The sequence below is a fragment of the Pan paniscus genome, chromosome 6, assembly GCF_029289425.2.
Source record: "Pan paniscus chromosome 6, NHGRI_mPanPan1-v2.0_pri, whole genome shotgun sequence".
Taxonomy (NCBI): domain Eukaryota; kingdom Metazoa; phylum Chordata; class Mammalia; order Primates; family Hominidae; genus Pan; species Pan paniscus.
Genome location: NC_073255.2, coordinates 118,673,771 through 118,692,995, shown reverse-complemented (window position 1 = coordinate 118,692,995; position 19,225 = coordinate 118,673,771). Strand labels below are relative to the sequence as shown.

The following is a 19,225-nucleotide window of genomic DNA, read 5'->3' as shown; positions in this document are numbered from 1 at the left end:
CTGTCTTAAATAGGATTTTCCCTCCCACTTCCCAGAAATGGCCCTTTTGCTCTTCTTTTCCCTCTCTCCATTACCTGCATTTTTCCTTCCACCAAAGCTGACGACCAGCTCAAAGTCGGTGACCAGGTAGAGCCGTTGGCCCCGCAGCATGACCCGCAGGTGTTCATTCGGCCTGTAGGGGACGGCCATCTTCTGGTTGTTGACCTAAAGAGGGAAGACAGGAGCCACAGAGAGGGCTGAATCCTCCTGACCTGCTGCCATTTCCTGGCTGGGCTTCACTTTTCCCAGTCATCTCCATATGTCTCCGTGCAGAGAGTGGAATAAGATACCCCAATGGGCTTTGCTATTCACGTGGCAGAAACCTCTGTGAGGTCCGCCCCCTTCCCAGCCCAAGTCCTTCCTTGCAAAAAATTGGCTCAGTGAGGCCAGGCACAGTGGCTCACACCTGTAATTCCAGCACTTTGGGAGGCCGAGTCGGGCAGATCACTTGAGGTCAGGAGTTCCAGACCAGCCTGGCCAACATGGGGAAACCACGTCTCTACTAAAAATACAAAAATTGGCCAGACATGGTGGTGCACACCTGTAGTCCCAGCTACTAGGGAGGTTGAGGCAGGAGAATCACTTGAACCTGGGAGGTGGAGGTTGCAGTGAGCCGAGATGGTGCCACTGCACTCCAGCCTGGACGACAGAGTGAAACTCTGCCTCAAAAAATAAAAATACATTGGTGTAGTGGATGCCATTGGTTCTTCAGCCCAGGATTGACCTTCACACACCTCACGCTCTGTCCTCCTCCTCTCTTCCTCTTGTTTCTTGCCAGCCTCTGCTGCCTCCCCACATGAAGTGAGCTTGTTGCTGAATTTGTTTTTGATTTTGAGACAGTTTCTCTCTGTCACCCATGCTAAAGTGCAGTGGCAAGATCTTGGCTCACTGCAGCCTCAAACTCCTGGGCTCAAGTGATCCTCCAGCCTAAGCCTGCCCAATAGCTGGAACTACAGGTGTGTGCCCCCATATCCAGCTCATTTTAAATTTTTTGCAGAGATGTGGCGTCTTGCTATGTTGCCCAGGCTGGTCTTGAACTCCTGGGCTCAAGTGATCCTCCTGTCTTGGCCTCCTGAGTAGCTGAGATTACAGGCGTGAACCACTGCGTCCTGCTGACTCTGATTTTACAACCAGCCCACCCCTGCCACAAACATCCCAGGGAACAGGGATCCCTGACTTCTACTCCAGGTGGCCTACCTGGTCCAGCTGCCTCCCCACACCCACCAGGCCCTGGCCCAGCTCTTACCACAAGCTCCAGACCAGCTTGGAGCTGCACTTTATAGCCGTAGACGGTGGTAATCACTTCCTGCAAGAAGATGGAGCTCCTGGGCGGATCCATCTTGTTGTGTCCTTCCACGAGGAGGGGCTCCACCCCCTCAGGCAGTACGTCCACAGTCTTGATCAGAACATAGGTCATGCGGCCTTGGAAGCGGTAGCTGAAGCCGTCAAATGTGAGGTAACGGGGGTCCCCATAGACTGAGCATTGTTCAGACTCTGCCAAGAAGTCAGACAGTGAGAAGGGGCCGGGCGCAGTGGCTCACGCCTGTAATCCCAGGACTTTGGGAGGCCAAGGCGGGTGGATGACCTGAGGTCAGGAGTTTGAGACCAGCCTGGCCAACATGGTGAAACCCTGTCTCTACTAAAAATACAAAAATTAGCCAGGTGTGGTGGTGCGTGCCTGTAATCCCAGCTACTTGGTAGGCTGAGGCAAGAGAATTGCTTGAACCCGGGAGGCGGAGGTTGTAGTGAGCGCCGAGATCGCGCCACTGCACTCCAGCCTGGGAGACAGAGTAAGACACCATCTCAAAAAAACAAAAAACAAAACAAAAGACTGAGAAGGGACCCTGCCCAGGTGTGACAGTCCCCAGAGTCCCTCCCCCACGGTGGCATCCCCTGTGGCCACCCTCTTAGGCTCAGGCTCCCTGGATCCTTTCTTTTCTTTTTCTAATTTTCTTTTTCTTTTTTTGAGACCGGGTCTTATTCTGTCACACAGACTGGAGTACAAGTGGTACAATCATAGCTCACTGCAGCCTCCAACTCCTGGTCTCGAGTGATCCTCCTGAGTAGCTGGGACTTTAGGTCCCACCCCTAGCTAATTTTTTTCTTTTTTGTAGAAATGGGGGCCACACTACATTGCCCAGGCTGGTCTTGAACTCCTGGCCTCAAGAAATCCTCCGACCTTGGCCTCCCAAAGTCCAAAGTGCTGAGATTACAGGCATAAGCCACCAAGCCTGGTACCTAGACTTTTTTTTTTCAATACCTACTGACATTCAATTAGAGGCCCTTTATTATTTTTTTTATTTTTTTATTTTTTTGAGACAGGATCTCACTCTGTGTCCCAGGCTGGAGTGCAGTGGTACAATCATAGCTCACTGCAGCCTCAAACTCCTGAGCTCAAGCAATTCTCCTGCGTCAGTCTCCTGAGTAGCTGGGACTACAGGCACAAGCCACTACACCTAACTAATTTTTTAAAATTTTAAAATTTTTTGTAGGGACAGGGTCTTCCTATGTTGGCCAGGCTGGTGTTAAATTCCTGGGCTGAAGTGATTCTTCCACCTCTGCCTCCCAAGTACTGGGATTACAGGCATGAACCACCATGCCCAGCCTCCCTGGATCCTTGATCTTCAATTTTCTCTCTCTCCTGGCCTGATTAAAAACCTTAGAGGGGGCGGGCACAGTGGCTCATGCCTGTAATCCCAACACTTTAGGAGGCTGAGGCAGGAGGAACACATGAGCCCATGAGTTCAAGCCCATCTTGGGCAACATAGCAAGACCCCATCTCTAGAAAAAAAATAGCAAAATTGGCTGGGTGTGGTGGTCCATGCCTGTAGTCCCAGCTACTTGGGAGGCTGAGATGTGAGGATCACATGATTGCAGGCATTTGAGGTTGCAGCTAGCTATATGATGGTGCCAGTGCACTCCAGCCTGGGCAACAGAGCAAGACCCTGTCTCAAAAAACAAACAAACAAGAAAAGAAAAACTTTGGAGGATCTCCTTGACCAGTCCCCTCTTTTTGCCCTGCAGGTGGAGGGTCCCAGAGGGGATCAGGACCTGGCACATGGCCACAGAGTTAGCAAGAGCTAAACTGGAGGCCAGGCCTCCTGATCCAGTCGCCCGCCCCAACCCCTGACTGTGCTGGGGTTCAGGCTAAGCCCCTTCCCACCCTGCCTCTTCCTCCACCTCAGCCCTGGCCCCAAGTGCTCCCCTCTCCAACCTCCCCGGTCGCTCCCCTTACTGTCTGAGACACAATTGCTGTTGCTGTTGTCGGAAGTGAGCTGGCAGTGGGACCCAGAGGGGCATCGGAAGTCCCCGCACTGAATGGCTCCTCCCGTGCAGACACACTTCTCCGTGCAACCGCTGGAGACCCAGCTCTTGCCCAGCTGTAGAAGTTACAGGAAGAGAAAGAGAGTGAGGAGGGGGCTGGGCACGCGGCTCACGCCTGTAATCCCAACAATTTGGGAGGCCGAGACGGGTGGATCACCTGAGGTCAGGAGTTTGTGACGAGCCCGGCCAACATGGTGAAACCCTGTCTCTACTAAAAATACAAAAATTAGCCAGGTGTGGTGGCACACACTTGTAATCCCAGCTACTCAAGAGGCTGAGGCAGGAGAATTGCTTGAACCCAGGAGGCAGAGGTTGCAGTGAGCCAAGATCGCACCACTGCATTCCAGCCTGGGCAACAGAGCGAGACTCTGTCTCAAGAAAAAAAAAAAAAGAGTGAAGAGGGGAGGGCCAGTTCTCCTTCCTCTTGCCCCAGCAGCCTGGCCCACCATCTAAATGGCTTAATTGATGCTGGCCAGAGGCAGCCACAGTGTCATTTGGTCATCCAAAAGACAACTGTGCAGGCCAAGTGTGGTGGCTCACACTTGTAATCTTAGTACTTTGGGAGGCCAAGGCGGGCAGATCACTTGAGGTCAGGAGTTCGAGACCAGCCTGGCCAACATGGTGAAACCCAATCTCTACTAAAAATTCAAAAATTAGCAGGCTGTGGTGGCACTTGCCTGTAATCCCAGCTACACAGGAGACTGAGGCAGGAGAATGGCTTGAACCCAGGAGGCAGAGATTGCAGTGAGCAGAGATTATGCCACTGCACTCCAGCCTGCTGGATAATAGAGGGAGACTCCGTCTCAAAAAAAAAAAAAAAAGGCACTGTGTTTGTGCTTGGTGACTTACATATGTTGTGCAGGAGGTACTACTGAACCCATTTTACAGATGAGGAAACGGATATAACAGAGGTCATCTGACTCATCAGTGGCACCATCAGGATTCAATCCTAGGTTAGGCTGAAATGAGCCCATGGTCTTTCCACTATACCATGCCATGTGCTGCTTGTTTGGATTCCTCAGATCCAAAACCCAAACCATGCGCCATCAGCCCAGACCTGGCTGGAGATCAATGTGCCACTCACACCAGCCTTCACACCCCCGGGCCAGCTGTAAGTCATGGGTATCCCAGGCTGAGAGAGGCAGAGAAAAGGAGAAAGCACTGCCCTCAAGCTGTGTTGCCTCCAGTCCCATTTCCCATGCCCACTCACAGGGATGGAGCCACCATGGGCATCCTTGCAGCCGCACTGACTTCTGGGGACACACTTGTCTTCACTCAGCACATAGCCGGGCTGACAAATGCAGCCCTCAGCGCAGGCAGAGGGGACTTTGGCGCCCTCACACCGGCCATCCAGGTCCCAGCAGGAGGGTGAGCAGGAGGGAAGGCAGTTGGTGTAGCTGCTGCAGGCAGGGCATTCCAGAGCTGTGGGTGAAGGAGACAGTGGGTCAGTGGAGAGGGTCACAGGGGGCCAAGGTGGGCAGGGGCTGTACAAACCAAGCTATGGGTGGATGACCAACAAGGCTTGGGGAGCTTTTTTTGTTCTTTTGTTATTCATTCAGCAAGCATTTACTGAGTATGGGTTATGTGCCAGGCTTTGGGGGAAAGCAAGGAAAAAGCGGCTGGGCATGGTGGCTCACACCTGTAATCCCAGCACTTTGGGAGGCTGAGGTGGGTGGATCACGAGGTCAGGAGATCGAGACCATCCTGGCCATCATGGTGAAACCCCATCTCTACTAAAAATACAACAATTAGCCAGGCGTGGTGGTGGGCGCCTGTAGTCCCAGCTACTCAGGAGGCTGAGGCAGGAGAATCACTTGAACCTGGGAGGCAGAGGTTGCATTGAGCCAAGATCACACCACTGCACTCCAGCCTGGGCAACAGAGTGAGACTGTCTCAAAAAAAAAAAAAAAAGGAACAAGAATGGCTCTCCCAAGCCAGCATGAAGGACGGTGGTCAAACAGCAACGGCAGCAGGACCTTGATGTGTATGATCAGTAGGTGTGTTGACAGCAAGAGCATGCAAGGCATGATGGAGGCACAGAGCAGGGAGGTATTAATTCTGTTGGGGGAGTTAAAGAAAGGCCCTTAAGCAAAAATAGTGTGAACAAATGGAAATGCATACCATGTTCATGGATAAGAAGGTTCAGCAACATGGTGATGTTAGTTCTGCCTCAGTGAATGTACACATTTAATGTGATCTCAATAAAATATACATATATATATATTTTTTTGTGTGTGTGTGGGGGACGGGCAGGGACGGAGTCTCTCTCTGACACCCAGGAATGATCTTGGCTCACTGCAGCCTCTGCCTCCCTGGTTCCAGAGATTCTCCTACTTCAGCCTCCCAGGTAGCTGGGATTACAGGCGTGTGCCACCATGCCTGGCTAATTTTTGTATTTTTAGTAGAGATGGGGTTTCACCATGTTGGCCAGGCTGGTCTCAAACTCCTGACTTCAGGTGATCCTCCCACCTTGGCCTCCCAAAATGCTAGGATTACAGGCATGAGCCACCACACCCAGCCACCAAAAGTATTTTATATATGTGTGTGCTTTTAATAGGACAAGATGATTTCGAAGTTGAGCTGAAGACATAAGCAAACCAGAAAAGCCAGGAACTCCCTAAAAAAAAGAGCCATCAGTAGTGAATGGCCCTCCATAAGTCGTTTATTTTGTTTTATTTTATTTATTCATTTATTTTTTTTTTGAGATAGAGTTTCGCTCTTTCCGCCCTGGCTGGAGTGCAATGGCACAATCTCAGCTCACTGCAACCTCCACCTCCCAGGTTCAAGCAATTCTCCTTTCTCAGCCTCCTGAGTAGCTGGGATTACAGGCACATACTAGCACGCCCAGTTATTCTTTGTATTTTTAGTAGAGATGGGGTTTTGTCACGTTGGCCAGGCTGGTCTCAAACTCCTGACCTCAGGTGATCCGCCCACCTCGCCCTCCCAAAGTGCTGGGATTACAGGCGTAAGCCACTGCGCCCAGCCCAAAGCTCATTTTAAATTTTCAGTGATTACGACTTTGTGTTACTGCTACATGCAAATACAGATGGACCGACAGAACAGAGGAGAAAGCTCAGATATGGATCCAAATATATATGGGAATTTAGTATATGATAAATTGTGGTATCTCAGTCCCTGCGCAAAGACAGACTAGTCATTTAATAATATTGGAACAGCTGGCTAGCCTTCTGGAGAAAAACAAAAACAAAGTTGATTCATACCTCATTTTACACATCAGTATAAATCTTCATGGGTCAAAAACTTAAATACACACACACACACACACACAAAACCCCACTTAAATATAAAAAAAATGAAACCATAAAAGTTCTAGAGCAGGCCGGACACGGTGGCTCACGCCTGTAACCCCAGCATTTGGGGAGGACGAGGCGGGCAGATCACTTGAGGCCAGGAGTTTGAGACCAGCCTGGCCAACATGGTGAAACCCCATCTCTACTAAAAATACAAAAAAATTATCCAGGCGTGGTGGTGGGCGCCTGTAATCCCAGCTACTCGGAAGGCTGAGGCAGGAGAATCGCTTGAACCCAGGAGGCAGAGGTTGCAGTGATCCGGGATCGTGCCACTGCAGCCTGGGCCACAGAGTGAGACTCTGTCTCAAACAAACAAAATTTCTAGAGCAAAGAATCAGCAAACTCTTTTGTAGCTTCTGTGGGGCTAGCATTTATAGCTATTGCTCAAGATGCAGAAGACGTAAAACAAGATTAATATATTTGACCCCATAAAAATTTTTGTCCTGCATGGCAAAAAAAAAAAAAAAAAGTCAAAAGATGAAAACAAAAAGGACTGGAAAACTTTGTGTAACTCAGAGCACTAACAAAGGTCTACTTTCCATAACAGATAAAGGACTTCCATGAAATAGTTCAGTAAAGACCAACGACTCAGTGGAAAAATGGTGACTGGATAAGAGCAGATAGTTTACAGAAAGGGAAATTCAAAGGGTTCCTAAGTACATGAAAAAATGTCCAATCTCACTCCTAATAAAAACTCAAATTAAGTCTTGTTATTTTTCATGACCAGGTGCAGTGGCTCATGCCTGTAATCCTAGCACTTTGGGAGGCTTGAGGCAGGTGGATCACCTGAGGTGAGGAGTTCAAGACCAGCCTGGCCAATATGGTGAAACCCCGTCTCTACTAAAAATACAAAAATTAGCTGGGTGTGGTGGCACATGCCAGTAATCCCAGCTACTCGGAGGCTGAGGCAGGAGATTCACTGGAACCTGGGAGGCAGAGGTCACAGTGAGCCGAGATCATAGACTCCAGCCTGAGCTACAAAGTGAGACTCAAAAAAAAAAAAAAAAGTATAGCAATGTCAAATAAAAACTCAGGCTTATAGCTTCTTTCAAAAAAAAAAATCAGAGGATCTGGTCACACTGGACCCACAGTGATGCCCAGCAGCTGTGGGGCAGCTGAGCAGCGGCCCCCTTCTGCACGGGACCTGTGTGCTGCTTTCACCCTGACCCTTCAGCCAGCTCAGGCTGCTGTGCTCATGTTGCCTCCACTGGCCCTGAGAAGCTCTGCAGCGCCCCCTGCACCTCTGCTTTGCTCCTGGAACGCGAGAGTGCTTTAAAGAAAAATAAACTTTCTTGGCCGGTTGAGGTGTCTCACGTCTGTAATCCCAGCACTTTGGGAGGCCAAGGCAGGCAGATCACAAGGTCAAGAGATCGAGACCAACCTGGCCAACATGGTGAAACCCTATCTCTACTAAAAATACAAAAATTAGCTGGGTGTGGTGGTGCGTGCCTGCAGTCCCAGCTACTTGGGAGGCTGAGGCAGGAGAATTTTTTGAACCCAGAAGGTGGAAGTTGCAGCGAGCCAAGGTCACACCACTGCACTCCAGCCTGGTGATAGAGCGAGATTCTGTCTCAAAAAATATATATAAAATAAAAATAAAATAAAATAAACCTTCTTATGAAACACTGGCAAAAAAATAATAATAAGACGTTGTTTTTCGATTCTCAGATTGGCAAAACTCCAAAAGCACAGAGCATATAGTTTTCTTGTCTTTTGTTTTTTTAATTTTTTTGTAGCGATGCGGGGGTCTCATTATATTGCCCAGATTGGTCTCAAACTCCTGGCCTCAAGCAATCCTCCCTTCTTGGACTCCCAAAGTGCTTGGATTACGGGTGTCAGTCACTGCACCCAGCCACGAATATAAATTTGAATTTGTTTATATATGCATAAATAAGTGGTCTTGGGAAAAATACTGCGACATGAACCAGGCCCATGGGGTGAGGGTGGGAGGGAGACAGTACACTGGTATCTTTTTTTGTTTTGGGGGGAGAATTTTTTTTTTCTGAGATAGAGTCTCACTCTGTCACCCAGACTTGAGTGCAGGGATGCAATCACAGTTCACTGCTGGGCTCAAGTGATCCTCCCACCTCAGCCCCCCAAGTAGCTGGGACCACAGGCATGCACCACCATACCCAGCTACTTTGGTAATTTTTTGTAGAGATTGGGTCTCACTATGTTGCCCAGGCTGGTCTCAAACTCCTGGTTTCAAGCAATCCACCCACCTCAGCCTCCCAAATTGCTGAGATTATAGGCATGAGCCATCACACCCAACCTACTGGGTATCTTTTAATACTTTAAAAGTATTTTAAATTTTTTAATACTTTATACGTTTTTGAATCCTGCAAATGTGTTACCTATTTAAAAAAACTCTATTGAATTCCTGTTTTAAATTGTAAAAGTTTCTGGCGTTATATAGTAGTGATGGTTGCACAACTTTATCAAGATACTAAAAGACACTTTTTTTTTTTTTTTGAGATGGAGTGTTGCTCTTTTTGCCCAGGCTGGAGTGCAACGGCGCGATCTCGGCTCACTACAACCTCCGCCTCCCAGGTTCAAGCAATTCTCCTGCCTCAGCCTCCCGAGTAGCTGGGATTACAGGCGCCCACCACCACTCCTGGCTAATTTTTTGTATTTTTAGTAGAGACGGGGTTTCACCATGTTGGCCAGGGTGGTCTCTAACTCCTGACCTCAGGTGATCCACCTGCCTTGGCCTCCCAAACTGCTGAGATTACAGGCATGAGCCACCGCGCCCGGCTAAAAGACACTTTTAAAAGAGTGAATAGTATGCTATGGGAATAACCTCAATAATTTTGTTTTTTTTAAGTAAAATGCTACAGAAGTTTGCCCAGTTGTCTGCTAGGAGGAAAGAAGAAAGGTTTCTGGCCAGCCTGGCCAACATGGTGAAACCCCATCTCTATTAAAAACACAAAAATTAGCCGGATGTGGTGGCACACGCCTGTAGTACCAGCTACTTAGGAGGCTGAGGCAGGAGAATGACTTGAACCCAGGAGGCAGAGGTTGCAGTGAGGTGAGATCATGCCATTGCACTCCAGCCTGGGCGACAGAATGAGACCCTGTATCAAAATTTTTTTTTTTTTTTGAGACGGAGTTTTGCTCCTTTTTGCCCAGGCTGGAGTGCAATGGCACAATCTCGGCTCACTGCGACCTCTGCCTCGCAGGTTCAAGCCATTCTCCTGCTTCAGCCTCCCAAGTAGCTGGGATTATAGGCATGTGCCACCACACCCGGCTGATTTTGTATTTTTAGTAGGATGGGGTTTCACCATGTTGGCCAGGCTGGTCTCGAACTCCTGACCTCAGGTGATCCACCCACCTTGGCCTCCCCAAGTGCTTGGATTATAGGCGTGAGCCACCACACCCAGCAAAAAAAATTTTATATAAAAATTTAAAAATAGTCCTTGTCAAAGAAACAATGAGGGCTGAGTTAGGAACGAACAGGAAGGAGAGTGAGGGAGCTCTCAGGGAAGCAGAGAGGGAAAGGGGGTTTGGGAGGGGTTTGGGGTGACAGCAGGGCACACTCACGGCAGAAGCTGCTGTTTCTCCAGAGTGGGGGCTTGAGCCCCTGGCTCTGGCAGGTGGCCCCGAAGGCTTGCAGAGCCTGGCAGAGGGCCTGGTAGAGACCTCCGAACTCACAGAGGGTGTTTGCACAGTCCACCAGGAAGGGCGTGAGGTCTATGCGGGAGGCGCACTGGGCCCACACAGGAGCCTGGAGCGCTGCCTCGCACTTTTCCCGCGCCCTGCGGAGGTCGGCCGCCCTGCAGTTTCCACTCGGGTTCTCCTGCTGTTCCGCTGGAATCTGCTGCTCATCTACCGGGAGACTCTGACAACTGGAAAGGGAAAAGAATCAGCCTAGGGACAGCCGTCCCCCTACTATGACACAAAATTTTTTTTTCTTTAGGGGGAGTCTTGCTCTGTTGCCCAGGCTGGAGTGCAATGCAACAGTCTCGGCTCACTGCAACCTCTGCCTTCCCTCCCATGTTCAAGCGATTCTCCTGTCTCAGCCTCCCGAGTTGCTGAGACTACAGGCACCCACCACCACGCCCGACCAATTTTTTTTTTTTTTTTTTGGAGACAGAGTCTCACTCTGTCACCCAGGCTGGAGTGCAGTAGTGCAATCTTGGCTCACTGAGACCTCCGCCTCCCGGGTTCAAGCGATTCTCCTGCCTCAGCCTCCCAAGTAGCCGGGATTACAGCCACCCGCCACCATGCCTAGCTAATTTTTGGTTTTGGTTTATCTGGAGACAAGGTCCCACTGTATCGCCCAGGCTGGAGTTCAGTGGTGTGATCTTGGCTCACTGCAACCTCTACGTCTCAGGTTAAAGCGATTCTCCTGCCTTAGCCTTCTGAGTAGCTGGGATTACAGGCACCCGCCACCATGACCGGCTAGTTTTTGTATTTTTAATAGAGACGAGGTTTCACCATGTTGGCAAGGCTGGTCTTGAACTCCTGGCCTCAAGTGATCCACCCGCCTTGGCCTCGCAAAGTGCTGAGATATCAGGCCTGAGCCACCACGCCTGGCCCTATGACAATGATCTGGTGCTCCCAAATGACCCAGAGAGACCTCTCAGGGATTCCCCACCCTCCTAACCCTTCTGGTGTTCACAGGGAAGCTGGTCTGAGCTCTGGCCAATCTTCCATCGGCCTCGTCTTCTCTCAGATTTCCTTTTTTGCTTCCCAATCTGTCGCCCAGTCTGGAGTACAGTGGTGTGATCAAGGCTCACTGCAACTTCAATCTCCCAGGCCCAAGGGATCGTCCCACCTCAGCCTTGTGAGTAGCTGGGACTAACCACACGTGGTTATTTTTCTTTCTTTTCTTTTTTTTTTTTTTTTCTGTAGAGATGAGGTCTTGCTATGTTGCCCAGGCTGGTCTCAAACTCCTAGGCTCAAGCAATCCTCCCACATTGGCCTCACGAAGTGTTGGGATTAGAGGCGTGAGCCACTGCACCCGGCTGTTTTTAAACTTTTTAAGACAGCGTCTTGCTCTGTCGTCCAGGCTGGAGTGCAGTGATGCAATCATAGCTCACTGTAGCCTTCAAATCTCGGACTCAACCAATCTTCCTGCTGAAGCCTCCCAAATAGCTGGGACTACAGGCATGTGCCACCATGGCTGGCTAATTTTTGTTTTTAATTTTTTGTAAAGACGGGGTCTTGCTATGCTGCCTAGGCTGGTCTCAAACTCCTGGCCTCAAGTGATCCTCCAGTCTTGGCCTCCCAAAGTGCTGGAATCACAGGCATGAGCCTCTGCTCCTGCTCCTCCTCCAAGGTTTCTAAGCGAGGAAAGGAAGCTTTCACATTTCCTCAAGTGGGTTCTAGCAGCCTTGAGATGGATCAATTACACACATCGCCCCAGAATGCCCAGAAGTCATCGCCCTCAAATCACACACACAAAGCAACATTCTGGCCTGTAATCCCAGCACTTTGTGGGGCCGAGGCGGGAGGATCATTTGAGCCCAGGAGTTTGAGACCAGCCTGGGCAAACGTGGCAAGACCCTGTCTCTACAAAAAATTTAAAAATTGTAGAAGAAAAAAGGAACATTCTGGTCTTCCTGCCCCAGGTGTGCCCTACAGTCTGGCTCCCTAGCTCATGTCGCTATGAAAAGCTGGAGGGGTGGCCAGGCACAGTGGCTCATGCCTGTAATCCTAGCACTTTGGGAGGCTGAGTGGGGCGGATCACTTGAGGTCAGGAGTTCAAGGCCAGCCTGACCAACATGATGAAACTCCGTCTCTACCTAAAATATACAAATTAGCCAGGCGTGGGGCGTGGTGGTGTGCACCTGTAATCCCAGCTACTCGGGAGGTTGAGGCACGAGAATTGCTTGAACCCCGGAAACAGAGGTTGCAGTGAGCCAAGATTGAGCCACTGCACTCCAGCCTGGGTGACAGAGCAAAGCTCCATCTCAAAAAGAAAAAGAAAAAAAGAAAAGCTAGAGGGTCCAGGCACAGTAGCTCATGATTACCCAGCACTTCGGGAGGCCAAGGCGGCCACATTGCCTGAGGTCAGGAGCTTGAGACCAGCCTGGCCAATATGGTGAAACCCCGTCTCTACTAAAAACTACAAAAAGTAGCCAGGCATGGTGGCGGGTGCCTGTAATCCCAGCTACTTGGGAGGCTGAGGCAGGAGTATCACTTGAGCCCGGGAGGCGGAGGTTGCAGTGAGCCGAGATCATACCACTGCACTCCAGCCTGGGTGACAGAGCAAGATTCTGTCTCAGAAAAAAAAGAACGAAAGAAAGGAGAGAAAGAAAAGAAAGAGAAAGAGAGAAAGGAAGAAAGGAAGGGAAGGGGAGGGGAGGGGAGGGGAGGGGAGGGGAGGGAAGGGAAGGGAAGGGAAGGCAGAAAGAAAGAAAGACAAAGAAAAAGAAAGAAAAGCTAGAGGGTCTTAGGGGACCACTACCTTGGGTCAATGTCCTTATCTTTCCAACTGTTCACAAATTCACTGTCACTATTTGCTACTTCATCGCTGGGCATCATTAGTTCGTCCTCTTCCTCATCATTGAAGTTCCCACACATGCCGCAGACCTGGCAGGGGAGAGTGGTTTTTCGGTGCTGGGGAAGCACGAGAACAGTTTTTCTCCCTTCCTTCTTTCCTTCCCTCACGAGAGCAGTTTTCCTCCCTCCCTCCCTCCCTCCCTCCCTTCCTTCGAGTTTCACTCTTGTCACCCAGCCTGGAGTGCAGTGGCATGATCTCAGCTCACTTCACTATCCGCCTCCCAGGTTCAAGCAACTCTCCTGCCTCAGCCTCCCGAGCAGCTGGGATTACAGGTGGGCACCACCACCCCCAACTAATTTTTTTTTTTTTTTTAATAGAGACGGGGTTTCACCACGTTGGCCAGGCTGGTCTCAACCTCCTGACCTCAGGTGACCCACATGCCTCGGCCTCCCAGAGTGCTGAGCTTACAGGCGTGAGCCACCATGCCCGGGCAGAATGGTTTTTCCTGTTTTTTCCTGGAAACACTCTTGTCCATCCTACACAGAAAGGCGCACTCCTCCACTGCCCTGCTCCATCCTGAGGAGTGGCCTCTTTGGGCAGGCACGATGCGAACACTGTCCCCCATCCCTGCCGGCCACCAATCTCCCTGGGGCTGCCTCCCCAGCAAGGAGAGCCAGATGTTTTCCTCACCTTTCCATAGTAGGTTGTGGGGATTTCAATCTCTAAGAGATGATTCCCGTCAAACTTGACTTGCACCCCGATCTTGATGTTAACAATGGTGTAGATGCTGCTGGACTTGACACTGACCCCAGGGATCTGGGAGATGGCGGGGAGGATGACCTGTTTGCTGTTGATCTAAACAGGAGGACAGTGACGGTGAGTAGGAGCAGGGACAAGAGTCCCCTCCCCAGCACTCCCTCCCAGCCCCGGTCACCACACCCAGCTCACCAGCACACGGTGGCCCTTCTGCAGGGTGACCTTGGCATCGTAGATGTCAATGTAGACCTCATGAAGGCGGAAAGCCTCAGTTCCACCTTCCTCCTTCTCATGCTTGGCACTGATCTTGAAGAAGGGCAAGGCCATGGCAGGGTGGCACACTTTCACCAGGACAAGAGTGCAGGCGTCCGGGATAGAATGGTTACTACCATCAAAGCTCACGTAGTGGGACTCCCCTGGGAGCTGACACACTCCCATACCTGGGAGGACAGAGAGACAGCTGGGCTATGACGCTACTCTGGCAGGTACAGGGTCCCTGGGAAACTAGTCCTGGGTTTTCCCTGCCTTCCAGAAAAGAGTCAAGACCCCAGGTCCGGCTGTGCGCAGTGGCTCATGCCTGTAATCCCAGCACTTTGGGAGGCCAAGGTGGGCTGGTTTGATACCAGCCTGACCAACATGGTAAAAACCCGTCTCTACTAAAAAAAATACAAAAAAATTAGGGTGTGGTGACGTGTGCCTGTAATCTCAGCTAGTTGGAAGGCTGAGGCAGGAGAATCGCTTGAACCAGGGAGATGGAGGTTGCAGTGAGCCGAGATTGCACCACTGCACTCCAGCCCAGGCAACAGAGACACTGCATCAAAAACAAACAAACAAACAAACAAAAAACCCCAGGGCCAGGGCTAGGAGGCGTGGTGAGGTTTACGGGTGAAGGAGGGGCATGATTCTTTGGAGGAAGGATTTTTTTTTTTTAATTTGAGACATGGTCTCTCTCTGTCACCCAGGCTGGAATGCAATGGCATATGGTCATAGCTCACTGCAGCCTCAAACTCCTGGGCTCAAGTGGTCCTCCTACCTCAGCCTCCAGAGTATCTGGGACTACAGGCATGAAGTACCCTATTCAACTAATTAAAAAAAATTTTTTTTAGAGACAGGGTCTTGTTCTGTTACCCAGGCTGGCATGCAGACTCTAATTCCTGGGCTCAAGAGATCCTCCTACCTCAGCCTCCCAAGTAGCAGGGACTACAGGTGCAATATCTTTAATTTTACTTTTTAACTTTTTAGCTTTTATTTTTTTGTAGAGATGGGGTCTCACTATGTTGCCCAGGCTGGTCTTGAACTACTAGCCTCAAGTGATTCTCCCACTTCAGCTTCCCAAACCACTGGGATTACAGGCATGAGCCACCATGCCTGGCCTCCAGGAAAAGATTTATTTATTTAGAGACGGAGTTTTGTCGCCCAGGCTGGAGTGCAATGGCACGATCTCTGCTCACTGCAACCTCTGCCTCCTGGGTTCAAGCAATTCTCCTGCCTCAGCCTCTCGAGTAGCTGGGATTATAGGCTAATTTTTGTATTTTTAGTAGAGACGGGGTTTAGCCATGTTGGTCAGGCTGGTCTTGAACTCCTGGTCTCAAGTGATCCGCCCGCCTTGGCCTTCCAAAGTGCTGAGATTACAAGTGTGAGCCATGGCGTCTGGCCCCAGGGAAGGATTTATAATATCCCATCTAAGTTGGTGGCCGCTACAGGAGAAGGATGGGTGAGCCCCAAGGTTCCCTTCTCAGCAGTTGGAGGTCATCTTACCCACCAGAAGCTCTTGGGTGCAGCAGAGTTACCAGTCGAAACCTGAAACCCAGTGCTACAGGCAGCAGGGAGTCTGTTGGGGAGTTGGGAGAGTGGGCCTCAGGGCTGTGGAGTCCCCCCATCACCGTGGTCCTCCTACCTGAGGCCTGACAACGGAGCAGCCCATCCAGGGCCCAGCATATCTGGTTGGGTTTGCAGGTGCTCTGGAAGCAGGTGATGTTGTTGTGGACGGAGCAGGTGCAGAGCCTGGTGCAGGTGTTCTCTGTGTACCAGTGCTCCCCGACCTGTGGGCCACAGGGATCAGCTGAGCCAACAGAAAGTTGGAATTGGGAGATGGGCCAATGCCCCAGTTGAAGCTGGGTGCAGCATCTGCCCTTCCTCCTCGCCCCCCAGCCTTGGCCAGCCCTGCCCCTCCCAGGTTCTGAGCCTTCCTCCTGCCTCTCCTGAGCTTGCCCTGACCCCAAACATGTGGGCCTGGAAAGGGCGGGGCCCCTCCTAGCTGGCCTCTCACCGGGTGGTAGGAGCCCGCTGGGTCAGTGCAGCCACACTGGCCAAGGGGCACGCAGGAGGTTCCACTCAAGATGTGGCCTTTCTGACATTCACAGCTCTCAGCACAGGGCAGTGCTTTGGGGCAGTCCCTCGGGTTGTTTATGCTGCTGCAGGTGGCTGGGCAGGGACTGCCGCAGGGGCTGTAGCTGCTGCCAGGTGGGCACCTCATAGCTAAAGAAAATGACAGCATTAGGAAGAGTGGGGTGGCATGTCCAGCCCCCAAACCTTGGGGCATCAAAAGCTCCTAGTAGTGGCCAGGAGCGGTAGCTCGCACATGTAATCCCAGCACTTTGGGAGGCCGAGGCAGGTGGATCACCTGAGGTCAGGAGTTCGAGAACAGGCTGGCCAACATGGTGAAAAACCGACTCTACTAAAAATACAAAAATTACCCGGGCGTGGTGGCACACGCCTGTAGTCCCAGCTACTTGGGTGGCTGAGACACGAGAATCTCTTGAACCTGAGAGGCAGAGGTTGCAATGAGGCGAGGTCAGACCACTGCACTCCAGCCTGGGTGACAGCGAGACTCTCAAAAGCAAAAAAAAAAAAAAAAAAAAAAAAAAAAACAGACATAAAATCTACAATTTTAACAATTTTTTTTTTCTTGGAGACAGTCTCGCTCTGTCGCCCAGGCTGGAGTGCAGTGGCATGATCTTGGGTCACTGCAAGCTCCACCTCCCAGATTCACGCCATTCTCCTGCTTCAGCCTCCCGAGTAGCTGGGACTACAGGCGCCCACCACCACGCCTGGCTAATTTTTTGTATTTTTGGTAGAGACGGGGTTTCACCGTGTTAGCCAGGATGGTCTTGATCTCCTGACCTCGTGATCCACCTGCCTCAGCCTCCCAAAGTGCTGGGATTACAGGCGTGAGCCACCGCGCCCGGCAACAATTTTTTAAGTGTACACTTCAACAGCACTAAGTACAGTCACATTGTCATGCTGCCATTACCACCGTCTATTGCCAGAACTTTTTGTTTTGTTTTGTTTTTCACTCTTGTTTTTTGTTTCACTCTTGTTGCCCAGGCTGGAGTGCAGTGGTGTGATCTCGGCTCACTGCAACCTCTGCCTCCCAGGTTCAAGCGATTCTCCCACCTCAGCCTCTTGAGTAGCTGATTACAGGTGCTTGCCACCACACCTGGCCAAGTTTTGTATTTTTAATAGAGACGGGGTTTCACCATGTTGACCAGGCTGGTCTCCAACTCCTGACCTCAGGTGATTCACCCATCTTGGCTTGAACACAGGAGGTAGAGGTTGCAGTGAGCCGAGATTGCGCCACTGCACTCCAGCCTGGGCAACAGAGCGAGACTCCGTCTCAAAAAAAAAAAAAAGAATTTAGGGGAAGAAAGGGAGGGCAGAATTCTGGAGGGTGCCTGTGGGCTGTGGGAACAGGTGGCCAGTCACTCACGGCAGAAGGTTCTGTTCCGCCAGGCAGGGGCCTGGCCAGCCTGGGCACACAGGGACACGTAGGCCTGCAGGGAGCGGCACAGGGCTGTGGTGTCGCCCTTGGTCCCACACTGACCATGCACGCAACTGGCAAAGCTGGACTGGGGAGGCACCACCTGGTGACATTGAGAGAAGGGTCCTGCAGGAAGAGAGAAGGCAGATGAGCCAGGGGAGGGGCCGGGAAGGAACAGGGCCATGTGGCTTCCCTGGGGCTGATTCGACATCCACTTCAATCAAAACCTGGATTTTCCCACCAGGCACAGTGGCTCACACCTGTAATCCCAGCACTTTGGGAGGCCGAGGTGGGCAGATCACTTGAGGTCAGGAGTTTGAGACCAGCCTGACCATCATGGTGAAACCCAATCTCTACTAAAAATACAAAAATTAGCAGGGCATAGTAGAGGGCACCTGTAGTCCAGGCAACTCGGGAGGTTGGGGCAGGAGAATCTCTTGAACCCAGGAGGCAAAGGTGGCAGTGAGCTGAGATTGTGCCATTGCACTCCAGCCTGGGCAACAGATCAAGACTCCGTCTCAAAAAAAAAAAACAAAAAAAAAACCTCCTGGATTTTCCAGCCTGAGCAATACAGTGAAACTGTGTCTGTACAAAAATTAGCCGGCCATGGTGGTGCACACCTGTAGTCCCAGCTACTCAGCAGGCTGAGGCAGGAGGATGAGCTATGATTGTGCCATTGCACTCCAACCTGGGTGACAGAGAATATAAACAAAACAAACAAACAAAACCCAGATTTGTGTGGTGGCTCCCGCCTGTAACCTCAGCACTTTAGGAGGGCAAAGCAGGAGAATCACTTGAGCCCAGGAGTTCAAGACCAGCCTGGGCTGCATAGCAAAACCTCATCTCCAGAAAATATTTAAAAATTAGGCCAGGCACAGTGGCTCATGCCTTTAATACCAGCACTTTGGGAGGCCGAGGCAGGTGGATCATTTGAGGTCAGGAGTTCAAGATCAGCCTGGCCAACATGGTGAAATGTTGTCTCTACTAAAAATACAAAAAATAGCCGGGTGTGGTGGCACAGGCCTGTAATCCCAGCTACTTGGGAAGCTGAGGTGGGAAAATAGCTTGCGCCTGGGAGGCAGAGGTTGCAGTGAGCCGAGATCACACCATTGCACTCCAGCCTGGGCAACAGAGTGAGAAAAAAAAAATTAGTTGGGCATGGTGGTGCATGCCTGTGGTCCCAGCTACTCTGAAGGCTGAGGCGGGAGGATTACTTGAGCCCAGGAGTTAAAGCCTGCAGTGAGCTGTGATCGTGCCACTGCACTCCAGCCTGGGCAACAGAGTGAGACTTTGTCTCTAAAAAACAAGAAAAAAGAAAAAACGGCCAGGCGTGGTGGCTTATGCCTGTCATCCCAACTACTTGGGAGGCCAAGGGGGAGGATCCCTTGGGGTCCATAGTTCGAGAACAGCCTGGGCTACATAGTGAGACTCCCCCATCTCTATTAAACTTTTTTTTTTTTTTTTTTTGGGACAGAGTCTCACTCTGTCGCCCAGGCTGGAGTGCAATGGCGAAATCTCGGCTCACTGCAACCTCTGCCTCCCAGGTTAAAGCGATTCTTCTGCCTCAGCCTCCCAAGTAGCTGGGAC

The 19,225-nt window shown here is 50.9% G+C and overlaps 1 protein-coding gene across 1 annotated transcript in view; it reads right to left on the bottom strand.

Moving 5' to 3' along the window:
- ZAN (zonadhesin) overlaps window positions 1-19,225 on the bottom strand; it is a 36,157-nt gene that overhangs the window by 5,003 nt on the left and 11,929 nt on the right. The window contains exons 13-23 of the mRNA XM_055115250.2: window positions 17,588-17,764; window positions 16,148-16,356; window positions 15,776-15,920; window positions 14,071-14,318; window positions 13,813-13,977; window positions 13,087-13,211; window positions 10,215-10,519; window positions 4,574-4,785; window positions 3,275-3,419; window positions 1,286-1,533; window positions 75-204 (exon numbers count right to left, since the gene is read on the bottom strand). Of these exons, the coding sequence (XP_054971225.1) occupies window positions 75-204; window positions 1,286-1,533; window positions 3,275-3,419; window positions 4,574-4,785; window positions 10,215-10,519; window positions 13,087-13,211; window positions 13,813-13,977; window positions 14,071-14,318; window positions 15,776-15,920; window positions 16,148-16,356; window positions 17,588-17,764 (2,109 nt within the window). The remainder of the gene's footprint in view (window positions 1-74; window positions 205-1,285; window positions 1,534-3,274; window positions 3,420-4,573; window positions 4,786-10,214; window positions 10,520-13,086; window positions 13,212-13,812; window positions 13,978-14,070; window positions 14,319-15,775; window positions 15,921-16,147; window positions 16,357-17,587; window positions 17,765-19,225) is intronic.